Source organism: Dipodomys merriami, unplaced genomic scaffold (assembly GCF_024711535.1).
Source record: "Dipodomys merriami isolate MVZ:Mamm:240054 unplaced genomic scaffold, mDipMer1.0.p SCAF_50, whole genome shotgun sequence".
Lineage (NCBI taxonomy): Eukaryota > Metazoa > Chordata > Mammalia > Rodentia > Heteromyidae > Dipodomys > Dipodomys merriami.
The window spans coordinates 6,288,734-6,307,357 of record NW_027206069.1 but is presented as its reverse complement, the minus strand read 5'-3'; the positions used below and the strand labels follow the sequence as shown (position 1 = coordinate 6,307,357).

The 18,624-nt window shown below is 40.2% G+C and overlaps 1 protein-coding gene across 9 annotated transcripts in view; it reads left to right on the top strand.

The window, feature by feature from the left end:
* Positions 1 to 18,624, top strand: part of Vrk1 (VRK serine/threonine kinase 1) — a 78,010-nt gene that overhangs the window by 12,393 nt on the left and 46,993 nt on the right. For 7 of the 9 annotated variants that reach the window (XM_069997619.1, XM_069997620.1, XM_069997615.1 and 4 more), the window contains one exon: positions 15,671 to 15,835. In XM_069997619.1, coding sequence (XP_069853720.1) covers positions 15,676 to 15,835 — 160 coding nt within the window. In that variant the 5' untranslated portion in view covers positions 15,671 to 15,675. Of the gene's footprint in view, positions 1 to 8,701; positions 8,726 to 15,138; positions 15,163 to 15,670; positions 15,836 to 18,624 lie in introns of those variants that run through there. The other 2 variants (XM_069997618.1, XM_069997613.1) reach the window with 2 other exon arrangements.

Below are 18,624 nucleotides of genomic sequence, written 5' to 3'. Positions count from 1 at the left end.
ATACACTGGAAACCTTATTCTTGGTCAGATTGCAAGTTACTAGTTTAAAAGAACAAAAGTGGTGATTCCATCAGCTGAGATCGGAAATACAGAACGAAAAAGGTGATGTGCAGAGTGAGAGGAGGATTGAAGATGAAAACCTGCAGAGCACCCAGGTTTGAGATGTGGCAGGTCAGAAATATGGGACGTCAAGAAGGTGGTGTAGCCATGTGGATATAAAGGAAACAAGAGTACTGTTGTAAGCCGCAAAGATGGTCCAGAACTGGAATAGGTGTTTGACTGCAAAGTGAGCAAGGCATGGTGACTGCTTTCTGCTTTGGTTTTTATTTGACCCATGATTGAATCAGTGGCAGTCCTTAGTTGTGTGCCTGAAGACTTGGAGGCATCCTTTATTTCTCCCCATGCACTTGGATCTATTTGGTTACCAAATTAGATCTATTGACTTAATCAATGGTACTGAGGTTTGAACTCAGGACCTTGTACTTGGAGGGCTGGTGTGGTAACCGCTGAGCTACACCTTCAGCCCTGTTTCTACTGGTTAATTTTAGAATTGGTTCTTTCTTTCTGCTGAGGCTTGTGCCTGAACTGCTGTAGACTTCTTACTGTTGCTGAGATCACAGGCATGAATCACTGTGTCCAGCTTTTTTGCATGAAAATGGAGTCTCTTGGACTTTCTGTCCCAGCTGGCCTGGCACCATGCTTGATTCTTCCAGTCTCAGCCTCTGACTCGGCTTGGGATGACAGGTGCACACCACTGAGCCCAGATATGAGTTGAAAAAGAGTTTTGTGAACTTTCTACATAAGTTGGCCTCAAGCTTTGATCCTCCCATTAGGCTCCTAAGTAGCTAAGATTAAAGGCGTGAGCCATGGACACTCATCTAGCAGGTTTTCTTTTTAAGTATAACAGAAATATGCACAAATCTTACCTAGCTCAGTGATTTTTTTTTTTAAAGCATAGTAGTACCTACCAGGCAGATGTAGATGCTTTTTTAGCACTCCAGAAACTCTGTTAATTACTCCCACTGAAAGTAGCCACTGTTATGAGTTCTGGAACTGAACTTGCATGTACATGGGTAATGTCCTGTTCTACCTTTCTTCCAGTCTCCTATTCATCATTGTGTATGAGGTTTCCCTATGTTGTTGCATGACTTTTGTTTTTAAGTAACTGGTTCTAGCTACCCATTACTGGAAAATGCACTAGTTTTGGCCATTAAATATGGCTTCACACACTGGTTCAAAGTCAGTAATGCAAAATAGCATGCATTTTATCATGATTTTGAATTCTCTGGGTTGGGAATTTGGTGGGGATGGCTTCTCATGGTAATAGCAAATCTACAGTGGTTGGGCTTTAAAGTGGAAGGCCAGAATCATCTACAACTGTTGGTTGGTGCAGCCTAGCCTCCATGTGCGGTCATGAGGCCTTGGCTTTTCACAACATGCTTCAGAAGTCACGCATTACATCCACCCTTCTCTGTTGGTTGGAATAGACACTAGCCTGCCTGGATGCACAGGAAGGGATAATAGACCCTTCATCCTTATGGAAGCCCTTTCTTTTCACCTGGCACAAATTATATACCAACATCGATCCATTTTATTATAAGTACATTTGGAAATAGTGTATACTTTGGGGTAATTGTGAATACTGCTGTAATTTTGTTTATATCTTTTGGTGCACATATGTTTTAGTTGGGAGTATATCTAAGGATAGAACACATGCCCAGATGTATGGGAGGAACTCAAACCCTCTTTTACTAGAAAGCAAGAGAAAAATCTCCAAGACTGTTGTGAACCCTTTTTTTTTTTTTTTTTTTGCGGTCATGGGGCTTGAACCTCCGGGCTTGGGCGCTATCCCTCCGGTCTTCAGCTCAAGGAGAGGGTGATGCCGCTTGCGCTACAGTGCCACTTCCGGTTTTCTAGTGGTTTATTGGAGATAAGAATCTCATGGACTTTCCTGCCCGGGCTGGTTTTGAACTGTGATCCTCAGACCTCAGCCTTCTGAATAGCTAGGATTACAGGCGTGAGCCACCGACACCTGGCTGTTGTGAACCTTTTGAAAGGACACAGTGGCTAGTTCAAACAGGCTACTGTGAACTAGCATGAAAGAAAGGAGTGGCCCTGACATTGAGAAATTAGCTTGCATTAGTCTAAACTTTTAAAAAATCTTGTCTAAGGCTTTATTCTCAAGGACTATTAAACTCTTCTTGTCCAACTACAGGTGTGTTTCTGGTAGTTTTTGGCTGAGGCAGGATTAGGATAATCTGAGCAGCAGTTAAACAAAAAATAGGAAACAAGTGACCTGACATTTAAGGTCACAATTAGCAAAATTCAAAATGTTAGCTGGGTGCCGGTGGCTCACGCCTGTAATCCTAGCTACTCAAAGCCAGCCTGGGCAGGAAAGTCCGTGAGACTCTTATCTCCAATAAACCACTAGAAAACCGGAAGTGGTGCTGTGGCTCAAGCGGTAGAGCGCTTGCCTTGAGCTGAAGAGAAGAGCACAAGGACAGAGCCCAAGCCCAGAGTTCAAGCCCCACGACCGACACACACACACACACACACACACACACACACACACACACACACACATTCACACACACACACACAACACACACAGATGTGAGGAATTTTTCTGGACAGATGTGAAGAGGAAGAGAAAATAATAGGGAGATGACACTCCTAAAGAGATCTGAAAACACACCAGCCAGATGCAGCGACTAATCATGAGTATAAGTCAACGTGTAAAAGGACATTGAGACAGCTGGGGAGATTTGAACACTTACTCTAGAGAGTATGAAGGAGGTATTGTTAATTTTGTCAGGCAGTGATATAAAAGTATTGACAGGAAATGATAAGACATATGAGATTTGCTTAAGATAATTGTAGCAGGGACTGGTAGAATGGGACAGGGGGACAAGCTGGCCAGGTATTGATAGGTGTTGGCACAGGTTGATATGCATGCCAGTGTTCACTATGTCATTTTGCTGCTTGTTTGTATTGAAGATTCCTATAATTAGAAGCTGTTCTTAAAAGCACGTGTTCCTTTTTCTGTGAATTTGTCCCTATTTTTTTCCAGTTGTTTGGTTGAACTGTCCTTTTTTTTTTTTAATACTTTGAAAGGATTGTAAGTATAAAAATTAGCCTTTTTTTCCCTGACAATATTTTTTATTTATCTTTTGAGTTCATGGTGCTTTTTTTCCCTTAATCTATGGACTAATTTCCATTTTTATTTTGTCTTCTCTTTATCCCTCCTTTGTTCCCTTCCCCCCTCCCTCTTTTTTTCTCTTCCTTCTTTTTATTCTCTCCCTTCCTCTTTTTTCCTCACTCCCTCCTTTCCTCTTTCTTTTTCTTTTTCTTTTCTTCTCTTTGTTTCCTTTTTTGTGGATCCGAGGGCTTGAACTCAGGGCGTGGGTGCAGTCCCTGAGCTTTTGTGCTCAAGACTAGTTCTCTCCCACTTGAATTACAGCTCCACTTGTAACTTTTTGGTGGTTAATTGGAGATAAGAGTCTCACACAGACTTTCAGGGTTGGCTTTGAACCACAATGCTCAGATCTTTGTAATCCTGTGTAGCTAGGATTACAGGTGTGAGCTACTAACAACACCTAGCTACCAGTTTTCTTTATAATTTAAATGTTTTGTGTGTTGTTAGAAAAAGGTTTTCTCTGAGATTCTGAAAAGTTGTTTTTATGCACATTTTATTGACTATAGTTTGGTGTTGATATACTTTCATTATTTGATCATCCTACTGTTTTCAACATACTTAGGAATATTCTCTAGAGCTTTGCCCCAGGAACATATCTGGAAAAATGTCCAGTATGTTGATAGATTAAATAGTGAGCATGCAGAACATGAACAAAGGTTGGTGGACAGTTTGGGAAATTATTTGCAAAAATAATAATACAGCTCAGTTTCTTATTTCAGAGATGTTTCAGTGTTGCTCGACATAATTCTTGTCTTGATGTGTGGCAGGATCCCGAGTCCCCTCCCTTGAAAGCCAGCTTCTTCAGCTGGCTTTCCTCAGTGGCCTCTGTCGCACAGGCAGAGCAGTAAGTACAGTGCATTTGGTGTCTAGTTACTCCAGCACCTTCTTCACCATTAGAACATGTGGATGGGTCGTCTTCCCACTGCATTAGGTCAGGAAGAATCTTGAGTCCTCGGAGATGCCAGGGTCCTCTGTGCAGGCAAGGGTGACTTTGAGGTGGCTAGGGCTCGTGTGTGTGCTCTGTAATGTGCTCTGTTATATGCCCTGTTATGTGCCCCTTGTAGAACTTTAGACATCATTTAAGAAAAACACAAGTTGAGGAATTATCTGCCATATCAAACATTTTTCTCTTCCAGAAATTTTATGGTCTAATGATAATTACTTTTCTAATATACGTGAAAAAACTGTGACTAGGAAAAAAGACTTCTTGTCTGAAGATACCCACCTTCTTTTTCAGTTTGAATCGTGAGTCTTCACCTAGTTCTTTCCAGCTTAGGTGTGAAAACATGACTAGTGTGACAATTGCTGCTAAAGATTATGTCACAGTTTGAGTTTAGCCTAATTTTTTTTAAAGGAATAAATCTATGAATTTATAGGCTCATTATCTCTGTATTCTCAGGGTTTTTGTTGTGTTGTATTTTGATACTTCCTTAGTTAATGTTATAAAAGGAACCATCTAGCTATGAATACTTGTACTTTTATTGATTTACATGCTCCTCTGAGTGAAACCAGGGGCTGGTTAGGAGGCCTTAACAGGAACCTAGAGACTTTGGTTTAACTTCCTGGTGCCTCAAATTTTTGTGTTAAATGTATTAGTGAGATCTATCTATCTATCTATCTATCTATCTATCTATCTATCTATCTTTACTGAATAGTCTTGTAGTTCTCTCTCAGTGGTAGGATTTATAGGGACAAATCAAGAACATATATGAAAGCTCTTACTGGGAATTGGCTATGTAAATTCAGAATTTTGTGTTTTACTTTTCAGATGATTTCTTAGTGTTAATCAAATGCATTAATCAACTTCATATTAGCTAGCTCATTTTGGGGGCGCTTGTCTTTAGATGCATGGCTTTGAGATTGTTCTTGGTATAATTTAGAAAAGAGGCAATTGTTGACCAATTATATAATTTAATTTTGTTCTTTTACCGTAGTTTGGCAGGAAGCCATTTACACCAAAATATGTAATTTCTTTTTTATCCAAAGTAAATTTGAAATACAAATGAGTTATTTTAGCCTGGGAGTATGATAGGATAGGGAAAAAAGCTTTGTTTTTGACTTTTCCTGAGTCATCCATTCAGCAAGTTATAGTTTTTGCTCTACTTCTGAGATGAACTACAAGGAGCTTTTATTAAAATCTTCCAGTAGAGTAGTTAACAGAGTGGTCACACCGAAAGTGACTTAGTGGAGAAAGGAAGTTGTGCCAGAGTGTCTGGCCCAGTAGACCAGCTTATGCACCCTACCCTTGTATATAGTTCAGTTCTAGAATGTACAGGTCTTAGGGTGGTTGTGGACTGGGACCTTTGTTTTTTTGAAATGCTGCTGTGCTTGTGGTGGCTCCAGGACGGACGGTTCCTGACTTAGATAACAGCAGTGATATAATCCACTTTATAATTGTGCTCTGAACGCCCTAGAAGTCATTGTAATGGAGAGAGGGGAGTTTTCAGGCTCTTGATAATGTAGAGACCTGTCCCCAGGGAAGTAGTACTTTATTTCTCTTGGGTCTGATAGGCTTTGATTTTATAATGTGTAAAACTGTTCACTGTCTTTCATAAATAGTTTGTCTAAGGATTCAGAAATATTCTTTACCTGAAAGGCTTTGTTGTGATCTTTGTTTGAAGAATGGAATATTATTAAATCATAACTGTGGCATGAAGGTGGTCTTGAGTGGAGCTAGCTACAGCTTCTTGAGGCCCAAGGTTCCATTTTATCATCTTTGAATTTCCATTTGCTTGCTGTTTCTTGCACATACTTTTGGAGGAATTATATCTTTGGAGTAAATGGTTCAAGTGTTGAATTTCCTGGTGAACTGATTTGCTATAAAGAGAGCTTAGCAAATCTAGAGTAAGAGATGATTAGCATGCTTCCTAGACCATCTGTCACTAATATCAATTGTTTCTGCTTGGCACTGTAGGCTTGTTTTTTGAGGGGAAAGGCAGCTTGTCTACAGTTAAAACAGCTCTCTGAAGTTATTCTGTACCCCTCTGTGAGTGGCTAAAACTCAGTGCAGTTATTTCTCAGTGACTTTCTTATTCAGTAAGCATGAATATAGTCATTTCTTTTTCCAATAGCAGTGCCATTGGAACAGGGGTTTCTGGCTTGCCCTCTTTTAATGCAAGTGAGAGCAGGGCACATCCCCTTCCAGTAATTTCCCTTCTTATCCAGACTTAAGGTCCATCAGTGGTCCAAGTGTAGCCATTCTTTTTACCTCAGTATCCTGGTGTGTGGCCCCAGTGCCTGTTTTCCCTTGGCTACTTTTCTGGATGCATGGCCACCTTGCTGTTTGTAGAGCTAGCCTGGCACATTCCTACCTGTGCACCTGAGCATTTGTTCCTGTCTCAATGAGTGATGCTTTTTCTTCAGAGCATCTGCATGGCTAGCTCCTTTCATTGTCTCTGCCTAAATGTCACTTTTCTTGTGCGATTTAGGAAGCCATGTTTTAAATTCCACTGTTTACTCCTTCAACTTCTATATTTGCTCCCCCTCCTTAGCTCATTTTACCCCTTAGACATATAACGTCTTAATTTAAAATGTGTGTGTGTGTGTGTGTGTGTGTGTGTGTGTGTGTGTTTGTGTATATGTTTTCTGAGTGAAATATAAACTTCAGGAGGACATTTTGTTTCTTTAGCTTGGTGCTTTATCCTTGTGTTCTAGAACAGTTTGTTTCACAGAATGCTGCCCATATATACTTGTTGATCAAATGATAAATGGTGACAGTATATATCATAGTAATAAATAATTCTGTGGGAATCAATGCTATTTTTTTTTTCTTTTTGTTTTTGTTGGTCGTGGGGCTTGAACTCTGGGCCTGGGCACTGTCCCTCAGCTCTTCAGCTCAAGGCAAGTGCTCTACCACTTGAGCCACAGCACCACTTCCAGCTTTTTCTGCTTATGTGGTGCTAGAGGAATAGAACCCATGGCCTCATGCATGCGAGGCAAGCATTCTACCACTGAGCCACCTTCTTAGCCCCTCATTGCTGTTTTTTAAAATTGAAAACAAAAGTTTAAAAGTGTTTGTTTTTTGTCAAACACTTGTAAACAATTCATTCGACCAGTGCTACTCAATTCCTGATACTGAAGTTGAAGGAGAATAGGGCCTCTTCCTATTCTATTTTTCAGGGATGGAATTTGATCCACTGTAATTCTATTCCTAACTTGAAGTGGCTTTTGTGACAAAGACATCGTAGAAGAGTCATTTTGAATTTTGGACTCAAGATTATGTAGTTCATTTTATAGTTGAATATATTTTGAGCACATGTTGGGTTATCAGTAAATATTTGTAGTGTAAACCATATCGTATTTCACAGTAAATTTATTACTGTGGTGACTGGTAGGATTTTGTAATTAGCATTTTGGAAAATAGCACTGTAGTGCGTTCTCAGTGTGTGGAGGGAGGGAAGTGATTGTGGTCACCAAAGGCCGATTTGTATTATTTTGATTCAACTAACTTCCATCTCTGTTATAGCTATTGTATCGAGAAACTTCGCTTTGTTTTGCATTGTGATAAAAAATGATGTTGACCATGTACCTTGTTTATGTTTTCAGTTCAGTAGTGTTAAGTGGGCTCACATCATTATGAAGCAGGTGTTTAGAAGTTTGAAACTATGCCATTGAATATTCTACCTTTTTGCCCTTCCTCCAGCCCCTGACAACCATCTATGTGTTTTCAGTTTCTGTGAGTTTGGCTTATTTAGATTCCATGCATGAGTGGAATCACACTGTGTCTGCTATGTGCTGATGGCTCAAGCCTGTATTCCTAGCTAGGCAAGAGGCTGAGATCGAAGGATTATGGTTCAAAGCCAGCCTGGGCAGGAAACTCGTGAGACTCATATCCAATTAACTTCTTCCAAAAGTCAGAAGTGGAGTGTGGTCCAAGTGGTAAATCGCCAATATTGAGTGAAAAAGATAAGCAAGAATGTGAGGCCCTAAGTTCAAGTCTCAGTATTGGTGTGTGTGCATATGCACATGTGCACGCATGCACACACATACACACTCAATATTAGCTGTGTTTTGTAATGTGGGGCCATTGATGATCTTAGCAAGAACTGTGGTGGTGGATCTCAAGGGAGGAGCCAGATGCAGTGAGTAGGGGGGTGGAGTAAAATACATCTTTTTTGGGGGGAGGGGGTCAGTTGTGGGGCTTGAACTCAGGGCAAGCTTGAACTCAGGGTGTCATCCCTTAGCTCTTTTGCTCAAAGCTAGCATTCTACCACTTTGAGCCACTGCACCTCTCCTAGTTTTTGGAGATCTCACTGGGACTTTTCTGCCCAGGCTGGCTTTGAACTGTGATCGTCAAATCTCTAGGATTATAGGTATGAGCCACTATGCTCAGCTAACATTTTTCTTTTAATGAAGAACTTTGAGCAAATGTAAAAGCTGATGGGAAGGACACCACGAGAGATTGGTAGTGTAAGTCTTCAGGTGGTGGGTGGAGAGTGATGTGAAAGTGATGGTCTTGCTGTTTGGTAACTTCCTTGGTGTAAGAGAAAGAGAAAGAAAGCTACTGTTCCATGCTACACTGGGTTTTCAGTGAGTTTACATGGGAATTTATTTTTTTGAAAAATCAGTTTTCTCTTAGTTTTGTATTAGGCATCTGTTGAGAAAGGAAGGGGAATTGCAGTTTTGAGGAAAAATAATCCTGGTCCACCATTGTCCATATGGGGAGAGTGTCTGCTGAGCTTTTAATAAGAGTGGCAGTGGGTGATGTTGGACATCAGGTACTTGGATTTACAAACAAGACAGACAAAAACCAAACCAAAACAATCATTTTACTGTGTAGTTTTAGGAAATACTGAGTACCTAAAAAGTATAGTGTATTGTAAATAAGGCCATTCTTACATCTAAGGTGTTTATAAAATTAGGTGCAGTGAGAGATGGAAACCATACTTGAGAGGTGTCTGACTGTTAGATAGCTGTTTGGGTATGGGAGAGGTTCCATAAGCATATGTAAGGGAATGTACTAAAGAGATCGATGGTCAGTAGCCACCTTGTCCTCAGTTATCCTTGAGTTAGATGTGTTTCTGTGCAGTATGAGGCATATCAGAGAAGTTATGACTTTAGAAAACTACATGACCTCCTTACAAAGGAGCTTACATGCATGCCTGTTTTAGGATAGTTTCTGAGCAGTTATCAACCAGTGTGTAATAAGTGGTTTCTGGCATTGTCATTTCCCAGTATGAGTGTGATGAATTCATTGAGCTCATTAAGTGTACATGTCATTGTTGTGATTCATTCAAGCTTTTTGTCTTTTCTTTAGCAGAAAATTAAAAAAAATTCCAAATTTGAATCCAGGACTTGAAAAAATGCCAGTTGTCTAAATACAGTACCATAGTGTGATAAATATAGCTATTGAAAAATTTAAAAATCTATTCACAAAACTTTATTTTAATATTCATAGCAGAACTTTTTTGGAATGTTATCTGAAAAACAAGACCATTTTATCATCAGAGCTGACTATTAATTAGGGTATTGTTTCAGATATAAAAGTTGATCTGCCACTGAAATTCTATTTGAATATGTATAGACCCAAGCTTGCTTTGTGTATTTAATAACTTTAGTACCATAATTACTCTTGTTTACAATTAAATTTTGGTGAATATGCTAATACAGATTATAGTAGTGAGTAATTCCAGCAAAGGGCAGTATTGATCTGCATCTTGATGTACTTTTCAGTTCCATCTGCATTTCATTTAGTATCACAGGGAAAAGAAGTGATCAGGTTATGTAGTGGGTTATGTGATGATCAGTGATCTTTGTGTTTGAAACTTCTCTGGTGCATTGGCTACTGGAGTATATTTGAGCCACCTGGGCCAAAGTTATATGCAGGAAGATTTTATTTGGTTACATGTTGTACTCTCCAGTGTATTCTTTAATAGAAACCCTTGTGCAGGGATTGGTGGCATTATTAGAAGAAACCTATAATATACTAAAGCAATTGTTAATTCAAATTAGTATTTTAAGTTCTTTAGAACACTCACTAGCTTATTAAGTCAAATACTTGTGGTTACGTTACTGTTGCAGCCATGGGCTTCTGGTTTTGAATAGTCCCCCTTTTCAGAAACTGCCTGAAAAGCAACAAGATTGAGAAACAGTTTCAAATTCTGGAAAAATAGATTTCTTATAACCCTTACCCAGAAAACAAGTTGCCTCCAGTGCAGATGTATCCTGAGACCAGAGTATCATGCTATCATGTTAAAAGTTAAAATACTCAGGTATTGACACTTCTCAAAGTTGGCAAAATGATATTCTCCCAAGTTCACCTCCTGAGGGCCACACCAGTAGCCTTAGTTTAGGAAAATGGGAGTGAAATGAGAGTAAAGGGTCTTAAGTGTCATGAAGAAGTTTTATATGTTGTGGGGCAAGTGTGTATGGTATGTAAACAAATTCATACATGATTACAATACTGGCATGTAAGTACTAGTTTATTGCTTCTCAGCTCTGAGCTTAACCTTTCTTTGCTCTGTTATACTTGAACTAAACCTTGTAAACCTTGTACTTTTTTGCCTTTCTGGAATAATGTTAGGTTCTGTCAGTAGAAGGTGAGGAATAAATATATCATTGAGGAAGTAACTTCTCCTGCCATTATAGTGTCTTTTTCTTTTTTAATATATATATATATATATATATTTTTTATCTCAAGGTTTGACTGCAGTCAAACTGCTGGCTATACCGTACTCACTCTCTTGTGAGTTTCATCAGCATTGTAAAAGGCAGATTCTTCAACCAATATTGCAGTGGGCAGATAGCAGTAGTCCAGCTCCACTGGCCTAGACTCCAAGGAACTTATTGGCATCCAGTGGACTGTCACCACAGCTTGTCCAGCAAAGGGTTCCTCTTTTGGTACTCTCCCTCAGCCTCAAAGATAGCGGCTGCACCTAATATTTGCTAGTCTCATATTCCTTGGAGTTGTCTTATACCTTTGAGTCGTTGATCACTTAGAAATTAATTTTTATAATTCTCCTGTTTAAAGTCTTTGTATATATATATTTTTTGTAATCCAAGTGAATCTTGTTCAACACAGGACTTGTGTGATTTACTGTGTTAATTTTATATAAAATAGAAGGAAATAAATCATAAGCAGACAACTTGGTTTTAACAAAGTGAATGCTCCGTTTAAGTATCACCAGGATGGGGATGTAGAATACTGCCTGATTCCCAGGGCCATGCCTGTTGGCACCTGCACCTTCTTCCAGCTCTCGGCATTTCTGCCCCAGATGCTGGCTGCCTTTGACTTTATCACCATTGATCAGTTCTGATCCCTTTGGGGAATGTTAATTATAGGAGCAGTATGTTTTTAGTGTTTAAATATGACACAATACAGAAAAATGTTTAAACACTTAACGATCGCATTTTTCTCTCATGAAGGTGATGCTTATGGTGGGTGTTTTCTTTCTCATCTCTTGCCAGGACTTCGCAGCACAACTCACCTGCTTTCCCAAGTCACTTATAGCCTTGTGGTGGTAACCACTTTCCTGTGGTTTAGAGTTGCCTGCTTTTGTTCTGTTTTAGATGTATTTAAGGATTTTTTGTTTCTCCTGAGATAAGTGTTTAACTATGTAACCTAGGCTAGCCTTGAACTCCTGGTCTCCTGTATCAGCCTTCCGAATGCTTGGATTGCAGGCATGTACCACTGTGTCCGGTTAACAATACAGCTTGCTTGCTTGCTTGCTTTTCTTCTCTCCCTCCCACCCCTTCTTTTTTCCTTCCTTCCTTTCTCTCTTTCTCTTTCTTTCTTTTTCTCTGTCTCCTTCCTTCTCTTCTCCTCTTTTCCTTTTCTTTTTTTCCTCTCTCTTTTTTCTTTCTTTCTTGTGCTGGTACAGGGGTTTGATCTCAGGACCTGGGAGCTATCCCTGAATTTTTTATTTATTTTTGCTGAAGGCTAGCATTCTACCACTTGAGCTACAGCTCCATTTCTGGCTTTTTGGTGGCTAATGGGAGATAAGGAGTCTCATAGACTGTCCTGCCCAGGCTGGCTTCAAACCCTGATCTTCAGATCTCAGCCTCTTAAATAGGCATTAGTACCCAGCTGAACACAGGTTTTTTTTTTTTTTTTTTTTTTTTTTTTGGAGTCCGGTCATGGGGCCTGAACTCTGGGCTTGGGTGCTGTCCCTCAGCCCTTCAGCTCAAGGCTAGTGCTCTACCACTTGAGCCACAGCACCACTTCTGCCTTTTTTTTCTTTTTGCTTATTTGGTGCTGAGGAATCGAACCTAGGGCCTCATGCATGCAAGGCAAGTGTTCTACCACTGAGCCACCTACCCAGCCCCTGAATACAGGATTTTTAACTGGACCAATCCTTTCTCTTATTTCTCCCTCCTATCATCCATATTTGAATTGTGATTTTTGAGTACACAGGAGATAAATAGAATAAGAATGTCAGCTGATGATGGCAGTCCTTCCTTGCCCACACAGAATCATTCTGAGATAACCAGGAACAGACAGATGAATCCTGTATATACTGTGCACAGTATATACAGGTCTAATCCATAAACTAGGCATCATAAGAGATAATGATATAAAACAGTTACAACAGTATACTGTGGTAAGTTATGTTGATGTGTTACTTCTGTCTCAAAGTATCTTCCTGTACTGTACTTTCTTTCTTGTGTTGATAAGAGATGGTAAGGGCTTCCCTAGTGAGAGGAAGTGAGGCCAGTCACTGAGGTATGGTGGTGTTGTTAGGCTGCTATTGAATTTCTTCCTGGAACACAAGCATTGTGATTTGACATTCAGTCTGGTAGCCAAGATGGCTGCTGTCACCAGTGGGTGGGTAGCTTATATAGCATGTATGTACTGGGCAAAGGGATGAATCTTGTCTAGGATGGGGCTGAGTGAAACAACTCAAGATTTCATCATGTTGTACACAGAGGCTTTCAGTTTTAAACTTACGATTTATTTCTAGAATTTCCCACTAAGTGTTTTAGGGCCTCGTTTGATTTTGGCTAACTAAAGATCATGACTTGCATTATTGCCATTATTTGCATTATTCCATATTTATGCACATAGTACCCAAGTTAACACAGCATGTACCACCACAGTCTGAGTCCTGGAAGTTGCTTTTGGGACAGATGTTCTCCCAGTTTTTTGTTTTTTTTTTGTTGGTCATGGGGCTTGAACTCTGTGCCTGAGCGCTGTCTCTCAGCTCTTCAGCTCAAGGCTAGTGCTCTACCACTTGAGCCACAGCGCCACTTCTGGTTTTCTGGTGGTTTATTGGAGATAAGAGTTTCACGGACTTTCCTGCCCGGGCTGGCTTTGAACCTCGGTCCTCAGATCTCAGCCTCCTGAGTAGCTAGGATTACAGGTGTGAGCCACCGGCGCCCAGTTCTCCCATTTTTTATAGTTGTTCTGTGTTCATATTGCCAGAACAAGGGCTTTATGAATACTCTCCTTTCTAACTCTTTTCCAGTCTCAGGTCTACAAGCAAGTGTGTGTGTTTACTTTGCAGGGGCACTGATGCCTCCTTAGTATCCCTGCTTGTTCTCTAGTAGGGTCTTACTCTTTCTACGTCCACAATACATAACTTGAGTTTTGTTATATGGAGATTGCCTTTTCTTATTCTTTGTTTGCTTTTGGAATATGGTTATCTTTTTGACTCCCTCCTTTTTATTTTGGTGGTGGTTGGGTTTGAACACAGGTCCTTGGGCTTTCCAGGCAGATGCTTTACTACTTGAGCCATGTCCCCAGCCCTTTTCTTGCTTTAATTTTTCAGATAGTGTCTCTTGTTTTTGTCTCTGAAGGGCTCCAAATTGAGGTCCTGATTAGCTATGTCTCCAAGTGTGCAAACATTCAAGCTCAGCTTTGTTGAGATATAGGGTCTTGCTAACTTTTTTTTTTTTTTTTTTTTTGCTAAGGCTGGCATCAAACTTAGATTTTTCCCAGTCTTTGCCTCTGTGTAGCTGGGATTTTGAGAGATGGTCTTGCTCTGGTAGCCCATGGCAGCCAGGAGTTCATGATTATCCTGCTGTAGACTCTAGGCTGGGATTACAGACTTGTACCACCACACCTGGCTTCTTTTTTTATTTGCAATGACTTTTCATTTAAAAGTTTTTGTGCATATCACTTCTTATTTATTGATTTGTACTGGGGCTCGCTCCAACCCAGGCATTAAGTATAGCACGCTAAATGAACATGTGCTCTTGCCACTAAGCCACAATCTAAATCCTTTTTGTTGTTTTTGGTTATTTTCTATCACTTAATTTATGAGTTTTTATAAATTCTGATTCTTTTTTATCTTTATATGTGAAGTTTTGCCTTATTTTTAAATATATACAACTTAACTTTTCAGAGGAAATGTTTTTCTGAGGGTACTTCCCTCCCCCTTCCCCCCATAATAATCATCTGATAGTTTGTGGGATAAGGCTGTGGTTACTTTCAGTTCCTGTGATTCATACGCAACTGTTACCCAGTATGTAGGCTTATTTTTAGATGGCATTGTTCAGGTTGACTTCATATCATTGGCTGTTACTCGCTCTTCATTTGGTTTTGTGTTGTGTTCCAAAATCTGGAGGTTAACTCACAGATTCACTTCCATTTGTGTTGTCCTTAGGATCCTCACTTTGGGTGCTATCCCTCACAGGTTTTGACCCGTGTTTAAAGTCACACAACACATGCATGTGTGTACTCACGCTACTCCTTTGCAGAGTAGAGTGAGTTGACCTGAGGGTACTTGAAGCTTAGAAGTGACTTGAAGTAACTTGAACAGGATTTCCCAGCGAACCAGTAACGTATTTGGGATATGTTTTTTGATTCCGGTCCAGGCTTTTTTTTTTTTTGCCCCCAGTAAGCATTGCTTTTCCAGAATGTTATGGTATACTTAAGCTTGTAAGAAAGTGGGTTGAGATGCATCTCTTGCATCTCTTGTTGAATTGATAGTGGGAAATGAGCATAGGAATACTCATTAGGAATGTCACCAGCTCTGCCTTTTCTGTGGATCTGAACAGTCACAGGTTCTCCTCATCATTCCTGGAAGGTAATGTCCATGCATGTGTGGATGGTAATGCAATCTTCACACAGTCCTGAGGCTGACAGGGTGCTGCTCTCCTGCCCTTAATGCCCTGCCCTCTCCTGCATTCCTCTGTGAGTGTGTCTGCAGGCTTTGTACCGTGTACTGAGCATTAGAGGGCTGAGCTTGGTGAGGGCCTCACTGCAGCACTGAGGAGTGTGATCTCATGCACACACTTTGCTCCTGACCTCACACAATTTTTTTTTTTTAATAGCCCTCAGCCATAGATGATATGCCACTGGAACTTAAAACTAAATAATATCTGGAAAGCAATTGCCGAGATTGTCTTACTTTTGCAAAACCAAGAGATAATCAAATAATACTTGAGCCATTATAAATCAGAATTGGCTAGTACCCTTCATGTAAGTTTTGGGATAAGTAGGAATTTGAACACACACATTAGTTTTACTTAAGGAAATCGGTTGGAAGACTTACGGGATGATAACTTCGAGTATTGCTTTGTTTTGTATCATAGTGAAAATGCCTCGTGCAAAAGCAGCTCAGGCTGGAAGACAGGGCCCTGCGAAGAGACGCCTTGCAGAACAGTTTGCAGCTGGGGAGATAGTGACGGACATGTCAAAAAAGGAGTGGAAACTGGGACTGCCGGTTGGCCAAGGCGGCTTTGGCTGTATATATCTTGGTGAGTTCCTGACTGCTTCTGTCATTATCATTATCACTCCAAAGGCTTTCATGCTTTCTTTTTTTTTTTTTTTTGGGTCCCGTCATGGGGCCTGAACTCTGGGCCTGGGCGCTGTCCCTCAGCTCTTCAGCTCAAGGCTAGTGCTCTACCACTTGAGCCACAGCACCACTTCTGGCTTTTTTCTTATTGCTTATGTGGTGCTGAGGAATCAAACCCAGGGCCTCAAGCATGCAAGGCAAGTGCTCTACCACTGAGCCACCTTCCCATCCTGGCTTTCATGCTTTCTTAGCAAGAATGATTCCTCCTTTGTTAGCTGTTTTGTTTCTCATGACCTATAGTCACCTAATGTATATGATTGCACAAAAATTCATCTGACATAGAGGAGTAGAGAAGTGTTCATTTAATTATAATAGAGATTGAATTACATGTAATATTGTCACTGCTGAGTACTACAACTATAGATTTTTAATGTATTTATAAGCTTAATGTCTTTTGAGATGCAGTAGAAGATGCACACATCTTTTCTTCTCTACTTCCACCCAATTAGAATACACTTTGACTGTTTTTGACTACTTTAATAGATTTTCTATAGATGTAGATTTCCTTTTTCTATACTGGATTTAGGAGAATGGCCTAGAAACTGCATTCTAGGCCAGCCAAATGCACCATTCATTAGCATACTTACCTCGAAATTTTTGGAGACCCGTGTAGAGCCATGAAATCAGAAAGCTAACTAAATTGTTGATTTTAAAAGTACTTTGCCTGATTGCTTCTTAAAGCTGCCTGCTTCTCCCAGAGAATCAGCTCCTGCTTCTCTAAGAGAGTCAGTGAGGATGCAGTGCAATTGGCATTTACTTTCCTTCTAACTTTTCTAGTTTCTGTTCTTATTCCACTTCTCATCTCAATTTAATTAGTAAACTGTTCAATTTCTCTCATGGAAGTTTATATAGCATTTTATTTTTAGCTCTGAGTGGAACTTTTTTTGTTCAGGGAGTAATCTTAACTCAGAATACTAAGACTGTAGTATAGATTAGTGCTACCTGGCAGTTTGTTAGACCCGCACATTCCTGGACCCCATCGCAAACCTGGACTTCCAAAACTTACCAGTGGCACTCACCTGCTCTTCTGGCTATATAAGAGGTTGTGATCGGGAGGATTGAGGTTCCATGACAGCAGAGGCAAGAAGTTCAGGAGGTTCTCATCGCAACAGAAAAGGCTAGGTGTGATGGCACATACCTGTCATGCCAGCTTTGGTGGGAAACATGAATAGGATCTTGTCCCGGTGAGTCCTGGCACAGAATGAGACCCTATCTAAAAAGTAACCAGAGAAAAAGGGTTGGAAGCATGGCTGAAGTGGTAGAGTGTGCCTGCCTAGCAAACACAAAGCCCTGAGTTCAAACTCTAGTACTGAATGATCAAAACAAATGGATGCCTTAGGAAGAGGCCCACCAGTGTGATTGACAAAGCCCTTCAGGTGAGCCTGGTACACGTTCAGGTTTGAGAACCATTAGCTGAAAAAGCAGCTGCTTTTCCTCAAGGGTTCTCATGTACCTCATCATCTGTGAGGTACAATTGGTCTGCTGCTCTCCTTGGGCTTGTCTTCATGAAGAATAGCTTAAAACACAGGGCTTTGCTTATATGTTTTTGTCACTTGCCTTTGTGGAAACTAGCTGTTGATTCTCTCTGTGGTTTGGAGCCAAACCAATGAGCTAGGCTGTCACTCCAGGGGAAAATCCTCAAATTGTCAAAGAGTAGTAGCTGTACTAGATGTGTGTATTTTTGATTGTTGCCTCTATTGTGGAATGTTTGAATTTGTGACATATTAGTGGGCACTTGTATCTAAGTAACACAACTTAATTTGCTTTTGTAGCCTTCCTCAAACAGGAACTTACCATGTAAGTGTGGTGTTTTGAATTTTTTTACTAAGAAGTGTCATCTGATAGTGGTTTTTACTAAGAAGTGTCGGCTGATAGTGTTTTTAGTATCCTATGGTTTGACAGTTGTTCATTAACAACTTTGCAAATTCTTCTGTAAACTTGGATTGTTTAGTCCAGAGAAGAAGAGATTTGCTTAGGTCTTGCTGCCCACACTTTATCTCTCTGTCCACAGGTATTCAAATGGCCATTTTCAAAATCACCAGCAACTTCTGTTAGCGAGCTAAAATTTTACTTTGACTTTATTTATTGTCGAGCATTTGATACTCAGTATCTTTCTTTCTCATAGAAAATTGCTCCCATTATCTTACCTTCCATGGTTAACCATTCCTCCCCCATGCTTTTCTTCTCTGCTGCATTTAGTCTTCTTTGTAGGTTACCTCTGTATTCTTCAACTTTCCTTCCTTGGCCTGCTTTTTCTTCCTGGTATTCTTTCTTAGTGATCTCACTGATTTTCACAGCTTTCTGTCACTCTTTGTATTGTTGACTTCCATTATCTTTTGTCTGCAATGAAGACTTGATCTCTTCCATCCTTGTCCAGGGCTTCCAGCAGATCTCTTTTTGGATGTCTTTAGGCATTTTCTTTTTCATTTTGTGATCCTTTCATGATTAGAAGATTATCTATGTGAGTGATACTTGTTAAGCTAGAAATTAGGAAATTGTTTCTGAAAATTCTTTAATGGTCCCAGCACCTTATGTAGTCCTATTGCTTTCACTGATGTCTCAAATCCATCCATTTCTCTCCTACCACTAACCTGGGTCAGGGTAGTCTTACGATGTCTTGTCTGGACTTGCATTGTATCAGTCAATCTTCTTTGCCAGTTTCTGCCCTTTGGATCTCCCTGGTCATCGTGT